We start from the raw sequence: 21,842 nt of genomic DNA on the forward strand, positions 1-21,842 counted from the left end.
AAATAAAATTTTTGAGTTCGATTGTGCCAATAGGGATATATATGAGGATGCATGTGACAGAGTGCATACAACGTGAAAAATAGAGCAACAAGAATAATTTGGGCATGACATGGTATGGTTAAGGCAAGGCAAGGCAAGGCAAGGCAGGGTGGACGAAGCCAATTAAATCTGACCAAACTGCAGTGATACCAGTGTTGTGGGTGTAGGCGGAATAGTTTTGGGTGAAACAATCTTATTTATGTTATTAAGGGTGAAAATTGGCTCTTGACCAAACCTTGCGTGGGACCACGTAATTTAATCTAATTAATTAAAATCTCAATTTAGTGTCTTAATCCATCACGCTAAGTAACAGTCTTAACTCTTCCTCTGACTGACCATCTCCATCGCTGTGGTCTTTTTAGCTTCACTTTTGTCTTTCCTTGTCCTTGGATTTGTATTAATTAATCAAAAATAATATTAAATGGATCTTTTTCTCTCTCTTGAATGGCAAAATCTACATGGTGTCAGCTTCTGGTTAAAGTTCCTTTAAAAAGCAAGGATTGGTTTAATCTCATTCCTTTTCTTTTCTGTAATCTTAAACAAGAAATGTGAGATTGTGTTTCAAGGTTGAAGATTAAACTACTGCTACTGCACCACCATCCAAATCAACTCAACTCAACTCTCTGAGTATTCAGTAATGGGGTCTGAGCAGAACAGATTCCCTCAGCAGGAAAGGGTATGCTCTCTCCTTCTTCAATTTTAATCCCAGATCTGGCCTTTTCTTTTTCTTCTTATTCAGATCTGTCAAATTCTCCTTTCAACTCATTTGATCTATGTTATTATTATTATTTTTCCTCTACATTTTACCTTTCATTTTCTATTTCAATCATGGGCATTTTTACCAAGTCAACTTAATAATTTTCCTCTTTCCTAATTTCTCATCTGGACTAGACAGTCTTCAACTATAGTTTCCAACTCTTATTTAGATCTAATGCGAACAAAAATTGTAAAATTACTTCAGCTTTTGAATGAACCTCTGGAACACATAGTCACCTTACCACTAGGATTCTATGTAATCTCTTTTCTGGGTTTCGAAGTGGAACAATTGGCTAGTCCTTTTGCATATTCGTCTTCATCTGAACATAGTAACATTAAAGGGCATTTGAAGAAAAATATATCCTATGAGTATTTCATCAATTCTACACTTGGTTTAGCTACTGTTATCTCATATTATATTAACGGGATATTTCTAAAAGCAAAACACATCGAAGTAGCATCCCAAATGTGATATCCGTGAGAGCAAAACACATCAAGTAGTCCCAAAATTTCCGTCCCAAGTGAAACGCCATCCTATAGATTAAAAACTTGTAAATGGTAAGCTACATGCTGATATCACATAGGATGGGACATACATAAGATTTGAAATTTGGGAATACTGTATAGGATTTGTAGTGTTACTCTTTGTTGTGCATTGCCATCTGTCATTTGTTATCACAAACTTGGACTGAATTATATCTCCAATAAACTTAACACCTGACTAACCAAAGGGTATGCTGAGATCCTATGATTTGCTATGTACATTTAGGTTATTGAAAGCCGTAATTGAAAAAATGTTCCATTTGTTATATCTTTTATCATGACATAAGTATAATTTATAAGCTGTAGATTTCATATCAATGATTTTGGAACCTTTCAACCTTTTGTGTATCTTAGTTTCATATATTGCAAAGTTGACTTGCATGTATAAGTAGGTCTTGCTTGTATATAAAATATGAAATTAGCCTTGAATTTCTGAAATCTGCACATTATGAGGAAAGGCTTTCCAGCTGAATATAAAAAGTATTTTTAGGGAGTATGGTATTGGTTTGATTATTCTGTCTTTGTTGGGCAAGGCAGTTTGAATAGTTCTTGACTTTTTTGACAGCGAAAAAGATGGGGAGGATGCTTGGGAGCTTTGTCTTGTTTTGGGACACAGAAAGGTGGAAAGCGTATTGTGCCTGCATCTCGTATGCCAGAAGGCAATGCCTCTGCGGTCCAGCCGAATGGACCTCAAGCTGCTGGGCTGACCAATCAAGCTACAACACTAGCTCCATCACTTCTAGCTCCGCCTTCTTCACCAGCGTCTTTTACAAATTCTGCACTCCCTTCAACCGTGCAGTCACCCAGTTGTTTCTTGTCATTATCTGCTAATTCACCTGGAGGTCCTTCATCCACAATGTTTGCCACTGGCCCGTATGCCCATGAAACACAATTGGTTTCACCTCCTGTTTTCTCCACTTTCACAACTGAGCCATCCACTGCTCCTCTCACGCCACCCCCAGAGTTGGCACATCTCACTACTCCCTCTTCACCAGATGTGCCTTTTGCTCGGTTCCTGACATCTTCGATGGATCTAAAAAGTACTGAAAAGTCAAATTATATTGCTGCAAATGATCTTCAAGCAACATATTCACTTTATCCTGGAAGTCCAGCTAGCAGTCTCATATCACCTATTTCAGGGACTTCTGTTGAAAACCTATCATCATCCTTTCCTGAACGAGACTTCCCTTCTCACTGGGATCCTTCAGTTTCTCCCCAGAATGGCAAATATTCAAGAAGTGGTTCTGGTAGACTCTATGGGCATGACACCACTGGTGGCTCTAGAGTCTCTCAAGATACAAACTTTTTCTGTCCTGCAACATTTGCACAGTTCTATCTGGATCATAATCCACCATTTCCTCATACTGGTGGAAGGTTAAGTGTGTCCAAGGATTCAGATGTTTACTCCAGTGGTGCAAATGGTCACCAGAACAGGCACACCAAAAGCCCCAAGCAAGATGTTGAAGAACTTGAAGCTTACAGAGCTTCATTTGGATTCAGTGCGGATGAAATCATCTCTACTACTCAGTATGTTGAGATTTCTGCTGACATAATGGAAGATTCGTTTACCATGACACCTTTTACCTCAGATAAACCTGCATTTGAGGTAAGTGTAAAATCTAGCATGTTGGAAGACGGGCTAAACACAGAGAGAACAGAGACAAAATTCGTGAGTCAGAAAAGCCATAGATCAGACACAGATATTGATGCTGGTGAACACAATGACCTAACAATATCATGCGATGTATATAAAGGTGAACTATCATGACTTGATCTAAATTTACCATCTATCTGTTTGTGAGAAGCCATTGCAAGAGGAAGTAAAAGAAAATTTTGGGTCTTAGAGAAGCAGCCTTCAATAAGCTTCAATAATTTATATCCTGGGGTCAGTAATGAATAGCACACCATATTCTACCTTATCATGTGTTTAATTCAGTTCTTTTGATGCTAGTAATGTGGAGCATTTTTGTGCATGCAACCTAGATTTTATTGAATGTGGAATCATCGGCCAGTTACATTGGTTTCTTTGAAATATGATGAATCACTTTGCCTGACTTTATATTCCAACTGTAGTCTTCTTATGGTTTTCAAATTCATCCTTCATTAATCTCCTTTCTGTTATTGAGTTCCTGCAGGCAATTATAGTCTTTCATTGCACAACGTAGAGAATAAACCAAGAAGGAAACCTACTGATGTCTCTGGGTCAAGCAGACCTGGTAATCATATTCTCACTGAAGAAGAAGACATATTTTCCAAGATGGGGTCATCATCTAGAATCAGCAGAAAATATCACCTGGGTATGTCAAGTTCTGATGCAGAAATTGACTATAGGAGAGGAAGAAGCTTAAGAGAAGGTAGAGGAGATTTTGCATGGCATGACTGAAGATCAGGCCAGAAACAGAAACATTTTATCAGTTGTTTCCATATGTATTAATTTGCTGTTTTTTTTTTTTTTTTTGGTCAAACTTTTGTGTTTGGAGATCTTTGTGATAGATGGAATGATCTTAACCTGCGATCTAACCATTTCTTCTGCTCTTGCTCTCTCTCTCTCTCAGATGTAGCCTGATGCTAGCTGCTTGATGAGTGTTTTTTCTGTGGTCCTACACATTTTACTTCTCTACAAGCTACATATGTAAATGTGATGCATCTAAGCATTTATATGTATGGTGCATCTACCATTTGATATTTAATATTTCCAAAGTATATCATTTATGCACAATAAATTGAATCCAAAGTGCTTGCTTAGACACAAATGGTTTATGACTGTTACAAGAATTTGTATAAAAATTAAGTTTCTATATACTATTCTTAATAGGCTCATGATTGTTGATGCTGACGCAAATGAACATGGACGAAGAGACAAGCTGTATGTAATCAAATATACTGGTTCATGAGTGTAAAGTTATTCACTTCAATTCTGCAAGCAATTTGGAACAAAATATTTGAAAGTGTTACATATAAAGGCTAATACCTGAATAATGACTTATGGCAATTGAAGATAGAACGCAACCTTTAGCTGCAAATAGCTTCAATCGCTTGTGCTCATATGAAGTGTTTAACACACCCTAACCACATCATATAAAGGCTCAACATGCTTAACCTTCAACCTATACCTATAAGTAAAAGCCAAACCTAAAAAACAGATTTTTTTTTTTTTAAACATACACATTCCAGCGTGGTACTGGTAGTGGTACTGTTACAGGTAAAACAATCTTACAAAACAATGTCTTATGTATTTAAGGACTGAACTGCGGAAGAGGTGGTGACTAGACTTGATAGTAGCCCAACAATTAAAGCACCGTTATAGGTGCTAGGTTCTCCTTGCATGGAGTTGTTCCGGGAATCAATATATGTTTCATTTAGGAAGGGCCCACCCACAAGTCCACCAACTGCTACATTTGGATTTGGTTTTGTTGACTCAAGCCACTGGAAGCCATCAGTACAGCCAGTTGTTGCATCAACTGGGATGGATGCTCCCCTATGGTGCACATACTGTGGGAATTTGTTTCCATAGCCCACAAGATAGCTCATCTTCATATGATTGTCACCCAAAACATAATCAGCCTGGAAAAAATTTTACATAATCAGACTAGGGACAAATGAGACTATCCTAACTAGTTTCATTTTAGCATTTTAAACTCTATTGCGTCTGTGTGACAATCATACAAATTATACCTGATCTTTGGCAAAGTCCCGAAGATCTGATGGCTTGAAAGAATGTCCGCTACAGGTTAGCTCTGCAGTTTGTGATGTTAGCATGTAATCACTGTATAGCGAAGCTAAAAATGCAGAAGCAACGGGATGCTGCAGAGAGTTCCATTGACTGATCCATATAAGTCCACCTACAGTGAAAAAGACCTTGATAGTGAGAAAAAATAATCTAGGAAGGATACTGGAGGATAGAAATTAAAATTTCTCTAAAACCTGCCCAGGGTGCATATATAACCATTACAGGAAATGGTAGTGCAACAAATTTGGGCCGTAAAAATAAGGTATAAAGTCTTTGAATGTAGTTGGTACTGAAAACTTTTTTTAATACCTAGTTGGTCCCAATATGTTAACTGTTTGAATATTTCTCCTGCTTAAGCTTTCAACTACCCAAATTGCAAGCACTATCAAGGATTATTGATGCACTGTATGCTATTAAGCTATATTTGGAAAAAACCATTATTTTTGCAAATTCATGCATGTATTTCATATATGGGTTTGGGGGAGTAGGAAACACCAGGGAATGCCATAAGTTAATTGAAGCAAGCATTAATATAAAGAACATTGACCCACAGATATCAAATTGTAATTGATGGGCAGGAATTGAAGATTAGAGCCTCTTAAATATGACATACTCTTAAAAATTTGCACCAGAAAGATATAATTTTAGTGAAAATTCTCACATCTGACACAATTTTCGTAGTCAAAGTAAGCAATCTAGTGTTACATCACAGAAATGTATCACAAAATGAGTTTAAAATACAATTGGTACAATTAATAGCATTCAAGAAGAATATTACCATCTGTTCTGCTGGTTGTGGCCGTTGGAGATTTTGGTAGAAGACCGCACATAACAGCATCAGCTGTTTTCCTGTACATTTGAAGGCCAGAATTATCTGAGGTGTCCTTGGCCTGAAAGAAGCTCAATCTGGATAATAAAACCTGCAGCAGTGTTACAAGTAGAAGCAGAATTAAAAGTCACATTGTTTTCCACAACTTCTCAAAATTACAGTTTACAGAATAAGGTCCCAACCATTACTTGATTGCCATGACAGTATTAGTTGGAAAGAGCGTGACCAGGCTGTTATATATGCTTTGGACTTACTTAAATATCAAGTAAATCAAAGCCTATGCCAATATTTGAAAAAAATGGCAGACTTATAATGGTGGTTTGCATTCTACAAGAGAAATTACAGTTCCAACCACAACTTCTGTGAGGGTGTTACCCTCATCACAGAGTTCAGACATGAGAAGATGTACAGAAAGTAAAAAATGGAAGACTTTTGAATAACTTTTGATACTCCAATCACTTTTGTGTTTTTGCCGTGATTGAGTGGAGACATTGTTCATCGAAGGCAATTGCATGTCCACCAAAGGCAAAAAATATACCTGCACTCCTGCAAGCTTGTTATCCCAACTAAACCAGGTTGGACTTTCCCAATCAGCAAAATCTTTTCCATTCTGCCCAGTCACGTATCGGAGGTAGGATTTGTCCCCTGTTGCATGGTAGAGCCAGCTAGCTGCCCATAAAAGCTCATCTCCATATCCTGTTGAATTGTAATAATTTTGGACTTGGCGAATGCTGTCACTGTAAGAACCTCTATATTTGTCAGCAAAAGTAAACAACTCTTTAGCATGCCTCAGAAGTGTGCTTGAATATGTTGAGTCACCCTTGAACACCAGAGATGCTGAAGCCATGGCTGCTGCAGTTTCAGCTGCAACATCTGATCCAGGAGAAGATGTGTTAACCTGAGTGAGTGGCCTCTTCTCGGTCATGGACTCAGGCCTCTCCCAACATTTATGGTCTTTATCAGGATCACCTACCTGGCTCAAAATTGAAGTTCGGACATAAGACATAGTTCAATGATAGATTTATTATAATAGTACATTTTCTTGATTTAAACTTCAGCTGATGTTGATGTTCAAATTAAATTATGCAAAATCCTGCAAAGTGAATGAAAAAACAAGAATGAAGGTGAATAAACGCAGATGTAGACACATAAGCAGCAGATGGGAGCAAAAGAATATAGCAACCTGAACATAAAGCACGTTAGCAGAAGGATGAGCATTGATAAGGTAGTCAGTGATCCACTTTAGAGAATCTTGGGCAGATTTCAACTGATCTACAGCCTCCATCTGATCTCCATACTCAAGGATGGTCCATGACAATACTGTAGCGGTAAAAGCCATTGGAAATCCAAACTTCATGTGATCTCCAGCATCGTACATGCCTTTCGAGAGATCCAAACGTGCTTCACTTCCGTCATTGAGTGCTGAATCTCCTCTCCACGATATTTTGTTATTTTCTAACTTACCAGCTAAAATCAACCCCAATTAATACCAAATACATTGATTAAACCGTCCAACAATCATGGTAACAATTTCAGTAATATCCAATGCATAAACTGTCAATCTAAAATAATCAAATTTAGATTTTTATGTGGATACGAGCTAGTTCAAGAAGAACTTAAATCTCTAACAGAAGTGCATACTACATTTAACTAGAAAATAAAATTATAAGGAAGAAGGTTGCGAAAAATTTACATTTTTGTACATCGAAGAACTGCATTGCAGTTTGAAGTGCCTCGGCATACTTCTTTTCAACGGCGCCGGGGGGACCGGGAACCGGAGCTGGCTTACTGGAGTGGCTAGTTTTCTTCTTTAATGTGTAAACAATAGCGCCGACAACCAGAGCTAATATGACTATTACCAAGAACCACCCGAAGCAGCCCCTGGACTTTGATTTGTCGCCCATTTTCTCACAATGGCGTCAAGCTATCAGATCTAAAATGTTGGCATCCAACAAAGCAGAGGCAGTGAAATGCGAGTGGCAGCTGGATCTGGCCAAATCACAAAAATTACACATAAATATGTTTTTACAGTTGTTTCTTTGGACACCGACGGTGTCATTCACGCGGGATAAATTGGGTTTTTTCCAACAGAATGAATGACTGAAATGCCACTAGTCAAGCAAGGTAGAAGAAAGGGATTGAAGCTGTCCAGTGAGATTTGGATTGGACTGCTCACCGACTCACCTTTGATCTTAAGCAAGGTAGTCCAGTTCCAGTTGCAGAGTCTACATCCTTGAGGTTGGACCCTTTTTGGTTTTTGATCCTGTTCCAAGCCCATCCCATTCCCTTAGTTTTCTTAATTTTATTCAGAGCCCATCCCAATCCCCTTCATTATTGTATAGTAGATTGCTCTTGCGCTAGGCACACTGTTACCATTCCATTAGATAATTTATGAAGAAGATATTTCTTTATTTATATGAATAAAAGTAGATAAAAAGAAAAATAAATTCCTTTAATTAATTTGCCCTGTTGAATAGCATTTCATTTGCGGTGTGAAAGGTTTTTCTTTAAATGTTAGCTTTTTATCTTCTGATGTTTCCATGTAATTAGTCACCATATAGAGTAGCCAAAAATGCAGAGGCAACAGAAAGTTGTATAGCATTTCATTTGCCGACCCATTTAAGACTACCTGCAACATATTTTGTAAGAAAATAGATCATCCGAGAAGAGAATAAATAATAATAATAACGTGATTTTAAATTCAGTCCCGGTGGCTGAAACCATCATCTCGAGAAAAAGGCCATCTGAAACACCGACTTTTTTGGGTCAAAGGTGCAGAGATCAAGAAATACTTAAAGCCAGGCCAGAGCCATGTCAGAGATGGTTGCTGCCTGATCAAAGCTGAGGAGAGGGTACAACCAATTGCATTAAAGCACTGGATGAGATGAAAAAAACCATTTAGGAACAACTATACTTTGCAGCCTTGTACCTCTTTGATAATCTCAACCCAAGGGAAACCTACGTATCTTTGAAAGGTAACCTGGTTGCAAGAAGTGTGGTAAGAATATAACCGCATGTAGTTTAATTTGGGGATGCAGTTTGGGCGTTTTTGAAGTGTAAAGAATCTTGCAACAGTTTATTTCGGCATAGCTGGCTTGTTCATTGTGGCATCAAAGATACAGGACTTTTTAGCAATGAAATCAAGTTCATATGCACAAACATGCAATTTTGAAGCTTCTAGTTGTTCATTTATAAACTGAGCATGTGAGATATGACTGTCCAACACTGAAAACGCCTTTCGACCATGTAAATTGCAGTATTCTTGGTCAAAATTACTTTCAGATCCGATAATACTTTGCGAGAGGGGACTACTACACATCTTGCTTTCTCAACAAGTCAAAGCAATTTGCTAACAGGACCATTTACTACAGAAAAAAAAAAAAAAAAACAGTGATAAGAATGGATTCGAATCAGGTTGAACCCAAACAAGTACCAGCTCAAATTCGGACTCCACTCACTCGAGTTAGTAAACAGTAACATTATAGAAAGAGAAGAATTGCAAAGAAAAAAAAGAATTATTAGAGAGCAACAAAAGCCACAGACAATACAAACTTTGATGCAACGACCTCGACAAGACATTGATCTCAAACTAAACTCAAGCTCAATAAGTTAATCTTTTTTCAGCTTGAGCTCTACTCATTCGAACCAAACCAAAACTAACTTGACTCAAATCCACCTCTAATCAACAAACATTCAATTTAAAATCGTCTTAAGCCCTTTTCTGTTTAGTTATATTGAGCACTTCATTATTAGCACTAACATAAGCCCTATAGAATGTTCAACATTAGACTCATGCCACCAAAACTTAGTAGTATAAAAGATCATTTACTAATGTCATTCAATAAACATAATAATCTTGAAAAACAAGTCAGAATCCAAAAACTAATATAGAACCAATTAAATTGAGAAAGAAAACTTTGTGATACATCAGAACTTAAAAAGGACTGCACACTTATTAGGCTGCAGGACTTCAAACAAATCATAAAGTTGCAGACCAAAAAATGGAATGTTCACATTTTTTCTTTCATTAATTGATAAATATGATTTCCTCTTTGCCACCCTCATATCCTCCCCCCAAAATATAGAAATTATTCTTCCTGCTCTATTTGCTACTGCTAATTCGAACAATGGCCTGCATAAAAGGGTAAATTGAACTACTACATGCTAGGTTCTCTTCTGTTTCTAAGAAGCACAACACAGTAGTAGTTAAAACATAAGAATCAGAAAGAAACCAGTATTTACCTATCCATTTGTGTATATGTATCATCTCCTGGTAAAAATCAAGCAGTCACATTGTTGTTTGGATGAATATCATCTTTCAGCTTGTAAAAATCTAGCATTTCTTCTTCCACTGGATGTGTCTTGCCTACAATAACTAGACAATGTAAAGGTGCTCCAAAATCAACCATCTGAAGTTGCACCATTGTACCAGCAACAATCATCTGATCCTCACAGCCAAGCCGAGCAAACCCCACACAATCAGTGTCTTCGTTGAATGCTTCCAAAAGAAGAAGAAAAAGGAGAAAATCAATGCTAGAATTCGTACAAATGATTGTGTCTTCTACTTTAAAACTAAAATTTTAAAACATAGCAAATCTGAGATATAATTGCAATGCAATTCATAATTTCAGCAGATGAAAATATAGAAGCAGCTACGCTGCCCGCAATATATGATTGTCATACATCCAGAGGGTATGATACCCAAACAACAAAACCCGCATTGAGAACACATTAAAGAAAAACAGACTGAACAAATGAATCCAAAGCATCTTTCATAGTAGATATATTTTGGATATATTTTCACATAACCAAAAGATGAAATTAAAAAATATTATCAACAAGACTATCATGATCCTATTCATTTACATTTTGAGCTCCACTATACAGTTCACCAAACTTGTTAATTGGACCAAAAGTTTTAACTTAAAAAGGGAATCTTTAATAAAAATATTGAGGTAATTGTAATTCATGATACTTACCAGATTCTCCTCTAATTTGCTCAACCTCCAAAAGCTGCTCAATAGCAGTTTTTATTGTCATAAATCTGGGCGGTTCATATTGCTTCTTTCCCCTGAAGAAGTTCAACAGGTAAACCAAAAAATGTAATTAGTACAATGTAGAACTGCATGAATGATAAGAAGCATTATATAGTACTCCTATGCTATAAGTCAACAAAGACCTGCACAAAGATTCAAAGGAAGGTTCTTTGACGCGTATATCTGCAATGACAAAAAAAAATTGTGAGCTTTTGCTATAAATGTATAAGACTTATGATTCGGTATCTTTAACAGATCAGAAAAGAAGCCGTAACCCATGAAGAAACAAGAATAGCTTTAAGATGTGAATCATCGGTGTTATTACTACATATATATCCAAGAGAACAGAAGAAATGTATAAGACAAATTACTAACTGCTTCACGTTTATCGGGAAGAACAGAAGAAAAGCTCACCTAACAAGCAGAAGGTGTGCAATCCAAGAGAACGATTTCTCTGAATTTTCTCATAAAAGCTATCAGGTCTCCAAGTTTCAGTAAAAAATGGAATGGAAACTGTCTCTCCATAGCGGTAGAGTTGTAACCCGCAAATTCCAACTGCATTCATCACTGATGCATTATAAACGACCTGGACCTGAACCCCCAACTTCTTGGCTCGCACAACCAAATCACTATGTGTTGTGGCTCTGCACCCCAAACCATATAAGAAGCTTTGAAAGCAAGAAATAATGAGTTGATGAAGAAAAACCCACAAAACATAGAAAGAGACAAGCCCGGCATAAAGTAGAGAAGATCCCAAATAAAATTTCAAACCAAGCTCCACCAAAACATACAAATGACTACAATACAATCCTAATTCATATTCAAGGGAAAACATAATTTAGCCACTTGAGGCATTTGTCAAGCACTTAAAAATATTACACATTCCAGTAATGAAGAAATGAAAAGCAATTTAGAATACCCAAATGGATCACCAACAACCAGAAAAGTCACGTCAGAGAGTCGAGCTTCAGAGAGAATAACATCTGCCTTCTCTTCTACCGTTTCTCTATCAGCTACGGCAACTGGAGTTCCATATAGCTTTTCCTGACCAAAGAAAAAAGTTTAGGGGTTTAGAGGAAGCAATAAAAAGTATGAAGTGAAAGAACGGTGAAATTTGAAAATGCCAGAGTGGAAATTCCATCCGCAGAAAGACCGAAAGAGAGAAGAGAAGTGTAGGCTTCAATATAAACCTTCTCGCATTTTCAAGCTGCGTCTGTACCTCTTATACGCGGTTTGATTCCAATGATTGAAGGGCCTCAACATAATCTATTTTTTATTATTTTATTTAATTTTTCAATAATATTAATATAAAAGATTATATTATTAATATTAATATAAAAAATAATATATATGATGGTATAAGAGATTAAAAAATTATTAAAATAATCTTGATTTTATTATAATTATATTATTATTTATTAATTTTTTAATACAAAAATAAATTTATTTTTAATTAATATAATAAATAATTTAAAAATATTTAAAAATAATTATATTCAAAGGCATTTAAGTAAAATAATTTATCAATATTTTTTTATTACTTTTAATCAAACACAATAATTATTTATACTTATCAAATTTTATCAAACATTGTAATCATTTATATCCAGTAATTTTTTAAGTACTCTATTTTTAAGGGTCGTTTGGTTATAATGTTTTAAAAATTATTTTTGTAATCTATCTTTTATTATTTATATTAACTTGTTTGGTTTGTCAATAATAAAATATTACAGTAATTTTCTATTACCAATACTGACGTGACAGGTAATATAGGTGGTAATCTAATTACTGTCTTTATCTTAGGTATTAAAAGATTATTCAGGTAATCTTGATTTTATTACAATTATATTATTATTTATTAATTTTTTAAGACAAAAATAAATTTATTTTTAATTAATATAACAAATAATATAAAAAAATATTTAAAAATAATTATATTCAAGGGTATTTAAGTAAAATAATTTACTAGTATTTTTTTAGTACCGTTAACCAAATACATTAATTATTTATATTATCCATTTTTACCAAATTTTATCAAACGTAATAATAATTTATATTTAATAATCTTCTCAATAATTTATTTTCAAGGTAATCTCTTTATTTTGATAATAAAACATTATCCAAACCAAACGCCCCTTAAGGTAATCTATTTATTTTGGTAATAAAACATTATCCAAACCAAACACCCTCTTAAAGTAATGTTTTTCTTGTCATTGAGTCCAAGACCTACTATGTATAACATCTTTCTCTTTTTTCGCTAAACCCTACATCTCCTTACTTTACTAACCCAAATGTGTTAGAAATATATGTTAGAGTTATAAGTGTAAAAGTTGAAGTTCATATTACACAAAACTAATTAATTTGTATTAAAATCTAACCCACACACATATATGTCACACACTCACTTATATTGAGTTTATTAGATGTAAGACTTTAGTCTCTAATCCCGCACTTAAGTGTAATCACCTAAACTATTAGACCTGTCATTTGACTTGTGCTCTAATATTATGTCATAATATATATTAAACTTATTAGTGTGGAGATTGAAACTCATATTATACAAAATCAATTGGCTTATGTTAGTCTCCAACACTCTCGCACAAGTACAACCATCTAAATTGTTAGACTGGTTGTTTGACTTGTATTCTGATACTATATCGAAATATATATTGAGTATATAAGTGTAGAGATTGAAACTCATATTACATAAAACCAATTGACGTATATTAACCACCAATCCAGAAACTTATATACCATGTTAGACTTGTCATTTGGCTTGTGTGTTAATATCGTATTGAAATATATATTGAGATACCATATCGAAATATATATTAAGTCTATAAATGTGGAGATTGAACTCTATATTATACAAAACCAATTGACTTGTATTAAATGTAATTTACACACTTATATATCACTCACTTAAATTGCATTTATTATATGTGAGACTTTAGTCACCTAGAGTGTTAAATCTGTCGTTTGACTCACCAAGTTTTTGACTAGATGCGTTGTTACTTGTAACTATGAACACTTTACGCTGTTAGGTCTATCGTTTAGGTTGTACTCTAATACCATATTAGAAATATATATTAAACTTACAAGTGTGAAGATTGAAACTCATATTACACAAAATTAATTGGTTTATGTTAAAATTCAATCCACACACTTATATACTACTAACTTCTATTGCATTTATTAGATGTGAGAGTTTAGTCTTCAACACCCTCGCTTAAGTACAACCACATAGAGTGTTAGATCTGCAGTTTAGTGTAACAAGTTTTTTGGTACCCATGCACCTAGCCAAAAATAGGTTAAGTCAAACGATGAGTTTAACAATCTAAAATGTTTATAAATATAAGTGACAACACACTTAACCAAAAATCAATTGAGTCGAACGGCGAATCTAACAGCTTATAGTGATTGCACTTGAGTGAGAGTGTTGAAAACTCAAACAAAAAAAAAAAAAAGACTCTAATATATAATAAAATTGAGTAAAGTGAGTGATACATAAGTGTGTAGATTGAACTTTAATACAAGTCAATTGGTTTTATGTAATATGAGTTTCAATCTTCACACTTGTAAGTCTAATATATATTTTCGATATAGTATTAGAGCATAAACTAAACGACGGATCTAACACTCTAAAGTATTTTTTATACAAGTGATAACATATTCAATCAAAAATTGATTGAGTCAAATAGTAGATCAACACACTAAATAGTTACACTTAAACAGAAATTTTGAAAATTAAAATATTTTATTTAACAAATGTAATATAAATAAGTGATATATAAATATATAGATTAAATTTTAATATAAATAAATTAGTTTTATATAATATAAATTTTAAATTTTAAAATTTTAAGTTTAATATATATATATCCGATTTAATGAAATTAAAAAAATAAAATAAGGCGAAGACGCAATTTAATTCAGAGGACAAGACAGATCAGAAAATGGCCAAGGAGTTTGAAAATGTTGAGGAAATGCTACGTCAAGAAGTTACCAAGTCGCAGAGAAAGGCCTTTTGTATGGTTTAAAAGATGATTCTCTTCCCTTTTTGTCTTTTATAAAATTCGATTTCGAGCTCTGTAGGAGAGATGGGTTTTGCACAGTAAACCGGAGATTGGTTTCAATACAGGGTCAGTAAAGGAAACTGTTACAATTTTCCTTTTTTAAAATATCAAATTAAAAAATAGCTAATTTTTCATTAGATTTTTTAAGGTTCCTATAAACGGTATGTAATCAATCGAATTGTGGAATGAAGGACTGTTTTTCACCTAAATTTTAACCTAAATTAAAAAATACAGTCATAACAGATGCAAAATTCAAACACTCATCCATAAATTAATTTTTGTTAAAATTTTGAATTAAAAGAAAGTGTAAAATTATCATTTTATCCTTAAATCATAAAACCCTAAAAATTTATTAAATTTTTCCCCTTTAGTTTGAAAACTAGCAATTTTTTTTTAGAATTAAGTTTTAAAAAATTCACTTTTTCTCTTAGAATTTCGATTTTACGAACAAACCTTTCCCTTTCAGACAATCAATACTGTCCGACCATCCCTCTCCCTTCTTCCAGACCACCCATCTTTCGTCCGACGCTTAGAGGCATGGATCTCAACTAGCATCTCCCCATCTTTTGAGCAAATTGTCTCTTCTTTTTTTGCTCGATTCTTCTTGGTGTCATCCAATCATCTGTTGTCGTGGTCCCAACGTCTCTCGTAGTCGTCCAACATCATCTCATCCTTGTCATTGCTGAATCGAGCATCGTGGCTGAGATCGACAAATCATGCAACATTGCCCAAGTGTCCTTCGAATATGATAAATGGGTAGCTGTCCGAGCATCGAAAGAAAGATGGGTGGTCGCCCTTCCTTCTTCTTTGGTCTTCGGTGAAAAGATTGGTGGGGAAAGTTGGCTCTAATCGCTGGAGAAAAAAACCTTAAAAATTTCAAACCTTAGAGGAGAAATTATGACTTTTCAAAGTTGATGTATAGGGTGAAAGTAAATTTTCAAAACTTTGAGGGGGAAAATAAAATAAAATTATATATTTTTAAATATTATTGTTAAAATGATGGTTTTACCACAAAAGTTAGTCCATAGGTGAATATTTGAATTTTTTATTTGTTATTGATGTGCTTTTAAATTTCAACTAAAACTTGAATGGAAAATAGTTCTTTGACCAAAATTGTGATATGATATTTCTGAGTCTTAATAATAACAAAATTTTTTACACTGCAAATTGTGACTTGGTGATATTATACATTTTCTTATAAATATTAAGATTTAGTTGATTAAATTAACTCCATAGTTGAATTATAATTACCAAGTTCCAATCAAATTTGACTGATGGGGAAATTTGTACCACAAATCAAAGTTGTACCTCAAATCAAAGTGGTACCTCATATTAAGACATAAAGAAGGGAAAATATATGTATACAAATAAATAAATAAGTTGTTTCAGGTGAAAAAAAAAAAATCAAAAGAAAGAAAAGGATTTGTTCATCTTTCCTCCTTGCTCAACTTTGGCCTTTTTTATCTGTCAAGAGTCCAAAATCATGGCTAACATTTTCTTGTTGATCTTCAGAAATCATCTTTGAATTCTCTGTATAATCGAAACATACACTCTTATTAGCAACATGATGCAAATAATTCTCATGTAACACTTGAATCTTAATGGTCTCCAAGGTGGCTATAGAGACCACAATTTTGTACTCAATTCCTAAGCCTACCAGAATCTATAATATCAATTCATCTTTATGGACAAAATGTCTAGCAAGATTCAACTCATCCCCCAGGTCTTTCATCTTGTCAAAATACTCAGTAACATTCACCTGCCCCTTCCTTGTGTTCTGAAGTTGCATTTTCAACTGTAGGATTCTAGATTGAGATTGTGACTCATAGAAATGTTCTAGAGTGTTCTATACCTCATAGGAGGTTTTTCAATTTGAGACCTTCTTTAGTATACCTTCTGAAATATTGAATAGCAACCAAGTAGAGTTTGGTCTTTTCTTTTCCAAATTAAGTAATTTAGGATTGGAATGTTAATGGCTTCTTCTGTCCCTAGACTTGGTGTGAGGAAGGTGTTGGGTTTTGGTCTTGTCCCATTAATTAGGGCCTCCAAATCATTAGCTTCGATGGGAGGTATAACCTCAGTCTTCTAAGTTTTGTAGTTGTTAAGCTCCAACTTTGTGGGAACTGTGAAGTTGAAAGTAGAAGGAAGGAATGTGTTCTGTAGGGAAGCATTCAAGCTAGTTATATCTATCATCATTCTTAGACCTGCTCTGATACCAAGTTAGAAAATGATTAATTTCAAGAAGAGTAGAAGCAAGGATGCACTGATGAATGAGACTCGAATATTATTGCTTTTGTGAACCAATTTATATATACATAAACGTTTTTGTTATATTCTCATCTTCTAGGAAGTTTCCTAAAGAACAAAAGTTGTGAATCTTGTTGCTAGACCACCCGCAATTTTAACAAACTTTTTGCACTGCCACCATGCTACCAGAGTTGTTTCTCCCCTGCAATGTCACTTGGCTACTCATTCTTTCACAAGAAGTAACGGACCATGTTTTTCTCAGGATCGATAGCTCTAATCTGTGGATAAAACAGTGGTGACAGTTGGTTTCTCGCAAAGAAAAAAGCAGTGGAAGTTAGAGAAAGCTTGAGAGGATAACAAAGAACTGTCGAGTGAAGACAAGTAGTGGAAGACAGTATTGACATGTTTTCTATAATTTCAGTTGAAATGTGTTTTTGAGGCAGATGATTTAAAGACGGGTTGGTACTAGGAACAACGCCCTGCATATTTGGATATGTGGATAACAACCTTGACAACAGAGAGTTGGTGACTTGTGTATCACAAACACCTCACGTGGCTCTCAACTTTCTCTTTTTATGGACTCTCTATCTCTTGACTTGAATCAACCCAATTTGATATTTCAGTTTTAGGAGAAGCCCCAAGGCTTTCTGGATAAAGAGGCCCTTGTTTCTTTGCTTAACAGATCCCCACCTGTTTGAAAGTAGCACTGAAGTTGAGTGACAACCTCTTTACCTTTTTGTGGGGGTATTGAAGTCAGAAATTAAATAACACAATTGGATCATAGAATAATATTTACTTGAGTTCTATGAAAGATTAAGGGCATCGGAGTACCAAACAGGCTAATTGAGAGCAAATGAGATGAGATAAGAACCTTTGAAGCCCGTTCAGTTGCATTGGGCATTTCTTGATGTGGAATGGACCAACATCACTCAGTCTTACCTGTTAAACGTTGAATTCAAGGCTTTGGAATTGGAACCTCCCCAGACCACACGGATATATGCTTCCTTTCTTTTTAACTTTCCTGTTTCCTTGTTTATTTACACAACACAGGGAAGCATATTCATCATCTCCATTTCTCTCAAGACAGTAGTTGTTCACGGAAGAAGCTATGTATATAATAAAGAAATGTTCCAATACCTCTGTCTGATTCTGTCATGCTAAACATGCATTATTCTTAAAGCTGAACTCTATCCGCCTAGCTTCAACTTTCTTTTTTGTAAAAGCTAAACGTAAATATGCATAGCCAGCGCACATGGATGGTGCAGAGCTTCACCCTTTTTTAATTCTACTGCCTTCTTGTAGGGGAGGGCTGCAGCAGATAAATATTCAAGCTTGTTTCGATTACCAGAAATTTAACCACTTTAACAACCAAAAATTGTGCAGTGAGATTTTTACTTTCTACCTGAGCATCATTTTAGAAGATGATAATGTTTAAGATCATACAATACCAGAAATTTAACCTCATTTAGAAGCAAAATGTCTGCAGTAAAATTCTAACCTATTCTGCCAGGGACCCTCCTCTTACAAGTTTCATTTCATCAGCCTCTTGTCTGCAAATTACAGTAGGCAAATTATTCTGCAGGGCATCATGTCAGAGTAAAGCTAAAGCAAAGATGCGATGCGGATGACACTAAAAGAAGCCTAAGCATGTACTGTAGCATAATAAAATAGATGGACTTCAAACATATTGAAAAAGTATTGGGGGTGGATAAATAATATCATTTCTTTAGCCGGTCCACATGTGAATACACACTTTTCAACATTGGTTAGACTCAACCATTCACGTCAGTCTGGAGTTCCGACAACACAAAAACCTACTATCTCTCACGGAACTCAAAATCAGATTTTGAGTAAGTTTATAAACAAAGGGGAATGAATTTTTGAAAAAACGACACTAAAGATCGCTGCTATCACCCTCTTTCTCACCGTCGACTTCGTAACGGCTAGCCGGCAGTTCGGCGGTGGCGATTGCTCATTACTCTGCCGATCTTTCTCTGATCTCTCTGATCCTCTCAAACTAACTTTTACTTTTGTTTCTCTTTTTTTTTTTTCTTCGTATCATTTCCGATACAAGTCGTCGAAAGGTACTAATCGACTCTCTTTCTCTCTTCACTCGGTTTAATTCTTCACTGATTATGATTTCGTTTCAAAGAATATGAGTGGATAATGTTTTTATTGTTAGTTGTTGATTACTATGATAAAAATCTGATTTTGAGTATTGTTGAATAAATATTTTATTTGGCCGGTAGGAAAATTAATTTGAACGGAAGAAATTTCGATCAGCATGTTCCTTCTTTCTTATTAATCTAATATAGCGTTTTTCTTTCTCTGTTTCATCCGTCAGGTTTTGGGTTTCATATTATTTTTGTTGGAAAATGATTGGATCGTTTCTTACCAGGGGACTAGTGTATGCTGCTAGCAACTTAGATACTCATTTTGATTTGTCCTGGTATGATTTTTTTTTTTTTGGTTGAAATTTAAATTCTCTAAATGTGCTTGCAGGTTGGTTTTTGGCTACGCTTATCCAGCATATGAATGCTACAAAACTGTAGAGATGAATAAGCCAGAGATTGAGCAACTTCGCTTTTGGTGCCAGTATTGGTATACTGAAAACTTTTTTTTTTTTCTATTTTTGTGTTATGCAAATTTTTTTAAAGCTTTTTGATGTGGGTATCAGTATATATATTTGCTTTTGGATTCCAGGATTTTGGTTGCAGTTTTGTCAGTTTGTGAGAGAATTGGTGATGCCTTTATTTCATGGTAGGGAATCTTAATTTGAATATGGTGGCAATACTTTGGGATTAAATGTGTTTAATTTTTTCTCTCTAATTCTCTTTTCTATCCTGGTTTCCTTGAAGGGTTCCAATGTACAGTGAAGCAAAGTTAGCATTCTTTATATATCTGTGGTTCCCCAAAACAAAAGTATGCAAATTTATTGGGCAGAATTACAATAGTTATTTCATGTGTAATGATATGGTTACAATTATATTGGTTCATAGTTTCTAATTACCTATAATCTATTACTTGGGTCAGGGAACTACTTATGTATATGATTCATTCTTTAGACCATATGTTGCAAGGCATGAGAATGAAATTGATCGTAATTTGTTGGAACTGAGGACTAGAGCTGGAGATATGGCAATTTTATATTGGCAAAGGGCTGCAAGCTATGGACAGACAAGAGTTTTTGAAATTTTGCAGTACGTTGCCTCACAATCAACACCAAGGCCTCCCCCTGCCAAGGTACATGTCAAGGCTGTAAAAAAGATAGAGCTAATTACTCTATCCTTTAACATTATCATTTAGCATTTACCGTACTTACCATCTTGTTTTATTGCTTTAATGGTTTGCGGGCAGTTGCAATAATATTTTGGTCAATGTGAAAATAGGGTCTATTCATTAGGTGGCAGCATCCTAATTAAGAAGTGGTTTAACAAAAATTACAGTTGATTATTTAATTGCACCTGATATGTTTCCCCTAGTCATAGTTTAACTAAACTAATTGCTACTTTTCTCTCAGGAGATATACATTGGGCCAACCAGATTACATATTTATATTCATGATTGTTACTTTGTATTTGCATATCAATTCTCTGGGAAGATGTCACGATTGAATGAAATTAGCCACCATTCTTTCTCAGTTGAACTTGTACTTTGACATTTCAGCCATGGCAAGATGTAAGGGCTCGCCAACGTACTGCTACCAACCAGTTACCAGCTACAGCAACTCCACCAGTGACTGAAGAACCACCATCTCCAACTTCCAATACATCTTCAAGTGAGCACCGAAAGGAAGTAGGTGAAGAGGCGGGTCCCTCACAAGTGCCTGAAGCTGCTCCTCCTGCAAGAGCAAATTCTCTGAAAGCTAATTCTGCTACCTCAAACACGCGAAAGGTTAATCCTGCAGCCTCAAATGCACAGAAATCAAATTCTTCTGTCTCAAATGCTCAAAATGCAAATTCAGCATCCTCCAATGCTCAGAAAGCAAATTCTGAAGCCGCAGATGCTCAAAAAGCAAATTCAGTGTCCTCCAATGCTCAGAAAGCAAATTATGCAACCTCAGATGCTCAGAAAGCAAATTCAACCTCAGAAACTGCCAGCAAGACTATACCAACTGAACCAGAAGCAATGCAGTTGGATCTGGTGTCTGCTGTGGCTGTTGAAAATGCAAATCCTCCCCCAAAGGAGCCTGTCATGAGGAAACCATTCAGGTAACACATAACAGATTGAGGAGAAACCATTAAACAACTGAAAACTCAGAATTTAATGGTTAGACAGTGGTATTGTATTACTGTAAAAAGACTTTGCTGTAAATATGCTGTTGTATTTATCTTCTGTTTCCTTGGTTGCTTCATTTTTTGAACATTGAAATGTAACAAAAAGGGATGGTGGGTTGATGAGAGTTGATTAGTGCAAGCCTTTAATATGCAGGTTGTTGGAAGGTGATTTAGCCACCTTATTTGTAATTTGATGAGTTAAAATTTTTTTTATAGATTGAGCTTGTTTCAGTATGTAAAATTAAAGCTCGAGTTTGATTTGCACTTGTTCATTTTGAACATGAGCAATTCGGATCAAATTCAGTCCTA

The 21,842-nt window shown here is 35.0% G+C and overlaps 4 protein-coding genes across 5 annotated transcripts; 2 read left to right on the plus strand and 2 right to left on the minus strand.

Annotated features, from left to right (window-relative positions):
• The first annotated feature begins 409 nt into the window (after nucleotides 1–409).
• Nucleotides 410–4,028, plus strand: LOC123228827 (uncharacterized protein At1g76660-like). Its single transcript, XM_044654288.1, has 3 exons — nucleotides 410–715; nucleotides 1,904–3,092; nucleotides 3,474–4,028. The coding sequence occupies exons 1-3, from the start codon at nucleotides 677–679 to the stop codon at nucleotides 3,719–3,721; spliced, it is 1,476 nt and encodes a 491-aa protein (XP_044510223.1). The 5' UTR covers nucleotides 410–676; the 3' UTR covers nucleotides 3,722–4,028.
• Nucleotides 4,029–4,229: 201 nt separating this feature from the next.
• LOC123228826 (endoglucanase 10-like) lies at nucleotides 4,230–7,980 on the minus strand. Its single transcript, XM_044654287.1, has 6 exons — nucleotides 7,591–7,980; nucleotides 7,081–7,364; nucleotides 6,436–6,870; nucleotides 5,847–5,988; nucleotides 5,014–5,180; nucleotides 4,230–4,902 (listed from the first exon to the last, which is right to left on the minus strand). The coding sequence occupies exons 1-6, from the start codon at nucleotides 7,799–7,801 to the stop codon at nucleotides 4,567–4,569; spliced, it is 1,575 nt and encodes a 524-aa protein (XP_044510222.1). The 5' UTR covers nucleotides 7,802–7,980; the 3' UTR covers nucleotides 4,230–4,566.
• Nucleotides 7,981–9,768: 1,788 nt separating this feature from the next.
• LOC123228828 (probable diphthine methyl ester synthase) lies at nucleotides 9,769–12,131 on the minus strand. The gene is made up of 7 exons (XM_044654289.1): nucleotides 12,124–12,131; nucleotides 11,853–11,977; nucleotides 11,348–11,577; nucleotides 11,077–11,116; nucleotides 10,877–10,968; nucleotides 10,140–10,395; nucleotides 9,769–10,029 (listed from the first exon to the last, which is right to left on the minus strand). Exons 3-6 carry the CDS (start codon nucleotides 11,496–11,498, stop codon nucleotides 10,178–10,180), a joined length of 501 nt encoding a protein of 166 aa, XP_044510224.1. The 5' UTR covers nucleotides 11,499–11,577; nucleotides 11,853–11,977; nucleotides 12,124–12,131; the 3' UTR covers nucleotides 9,769–10,029; nucleotides 10,140–10,177.
• A 6,868-nt stretch (nucleotides 12,132–18,999) lies between these two features.
• LOC123229562 (HVA22-like protein i) lies at nucleotides 19,000–21,722 on the plus strand. 2 transcript variants are annotated; one of them, XM_044655468.1, is made up of 7 exons: nucleotides 19,000–19,340; nucleotides 19,601–19,663; nucleotides 19,759–19,857; nucleotides 19,960–20,016; nucleotides 20,115–20,178; nucleotides 20,290–20,499; nucleotides 20,923–21,722. In XM_044655468.1, exons 2-7 carry the CDS (start codon nucleotides 19,632–19,634, stop codon nucleotides 21,469–21,471), a joined length of 1,011 nt encoding a protein of 336 aa, XP_044511403.1. In that variant the 5' UTR covers nucleotides 19,000–19,340; nucleotides 19,601–19,631; the 3' UTR covers nucleotides 21,472–21,722. The 2 variants fall into 2 exon arrangements, with proteins under 2 accessions (XP_044511403.1, XP_044511404.1); XM_044655469.1 differs by lacking the exon at nucleotides 19,601–19,663 and having other exon boundaries at nucleotides 19,001–19,340.
• The last annotated feature ends 120 nt before the right edge of the window (nucleotides 21,723–21,842 follow it).

Source organism: Mangifera indica, chromosome 11, assembly GCF_011075055.1.
Source record: "Mangifera indica cultivar Alphonso chromosome 11, CATAS_Mindica_2.1, whole genome shotgun sequence".
Classification (NCBI taxonomy): Eukaryota; Viridiplantae; Streptophyta; class Magnoliopsida; order Sapindales; family Anacardiaceae; genus Mangifera; species Mangifera indica.

Coding starts and splice junctions, on each gene's coding strand:
- LOC123228827 (XM_044654288.1), top strand. CDS start 677: ATGGGGTCTGAGCAGAACAGATTCCCTCAGCAGGAAAGG. Junction 716..1,903: donor GATTCCCTCAGCAGGAAAGG/GTATGCTCTCTC, acceptor CTTTTTTGACAG/CGAAAAAGATGGGGAGGATG. Junction 3,093..3,473: donor ATCATGCGATGTATATAAAG/GTGAACTATCAT, acceptor GAGTTCCTGCAG/GCAATTATAGTCTTTCATTG.
- LOC123228826 (XM_044654287.1), bottom strand. CDS start 7,801: ATGGGCGACAAATCAAAGTCCAGGGGCTGCTTCGGGTGGTTCTTGGTA. Junction 5,989..6,435: donor ACAAGCTTGCAGGAGTGCAG/GTATATTTTTTG, acceptor ACACTGCTGCAG/GTTTTATTATCCAGATTGAG. Junction 4,903..5,013: donor GGGACTTTGCCAAAGATCAG/GTATAATTTGTA, acceptor AATTTTTTCCAG/GCTGATTATGTTTTGGGTGA.
- LOC123228828 (XM_044654289.1), bottom strand. CDS start 11,498: ATGAATGCAGTTGGAATTTGCGGGTTACAACTCTACCGCTATGGAGAG. Junction 11,117..11,347: donor GCACACCTTCTGCTTGTTAG/GTGAGCTTTTCT, acceptor TTGTCATTGCAG/ATATACGCGTCAAAGAACCT. Junction 10,396..10,876: donor GCAAATTAGAGGAGAATCTG/GTAAGTATCATG, acceptor TTCTTTTGGAAG/CATTCAACGAAGACACTGAT.
- LOC123229562 (XM_044655468.1), top strand. CDS start 19,632: ATGATTGGATCGTTTCTTACCAGGGGACTAGT. Junction 19,664..19,758: donor TTTCTTACCAGGGGACTAGT/GTATGCTGCTAG, acceptor ATGTGCTTGCAG/GTTGGTTTTTGGCTACGCTT. Junction 20,179..20,289: donor TGTGGTTCCCCAAAACAAAA/GTATGCAAATTT, acceptor TACTTGGGTCAG/GGAACTACTTATGTATATGA.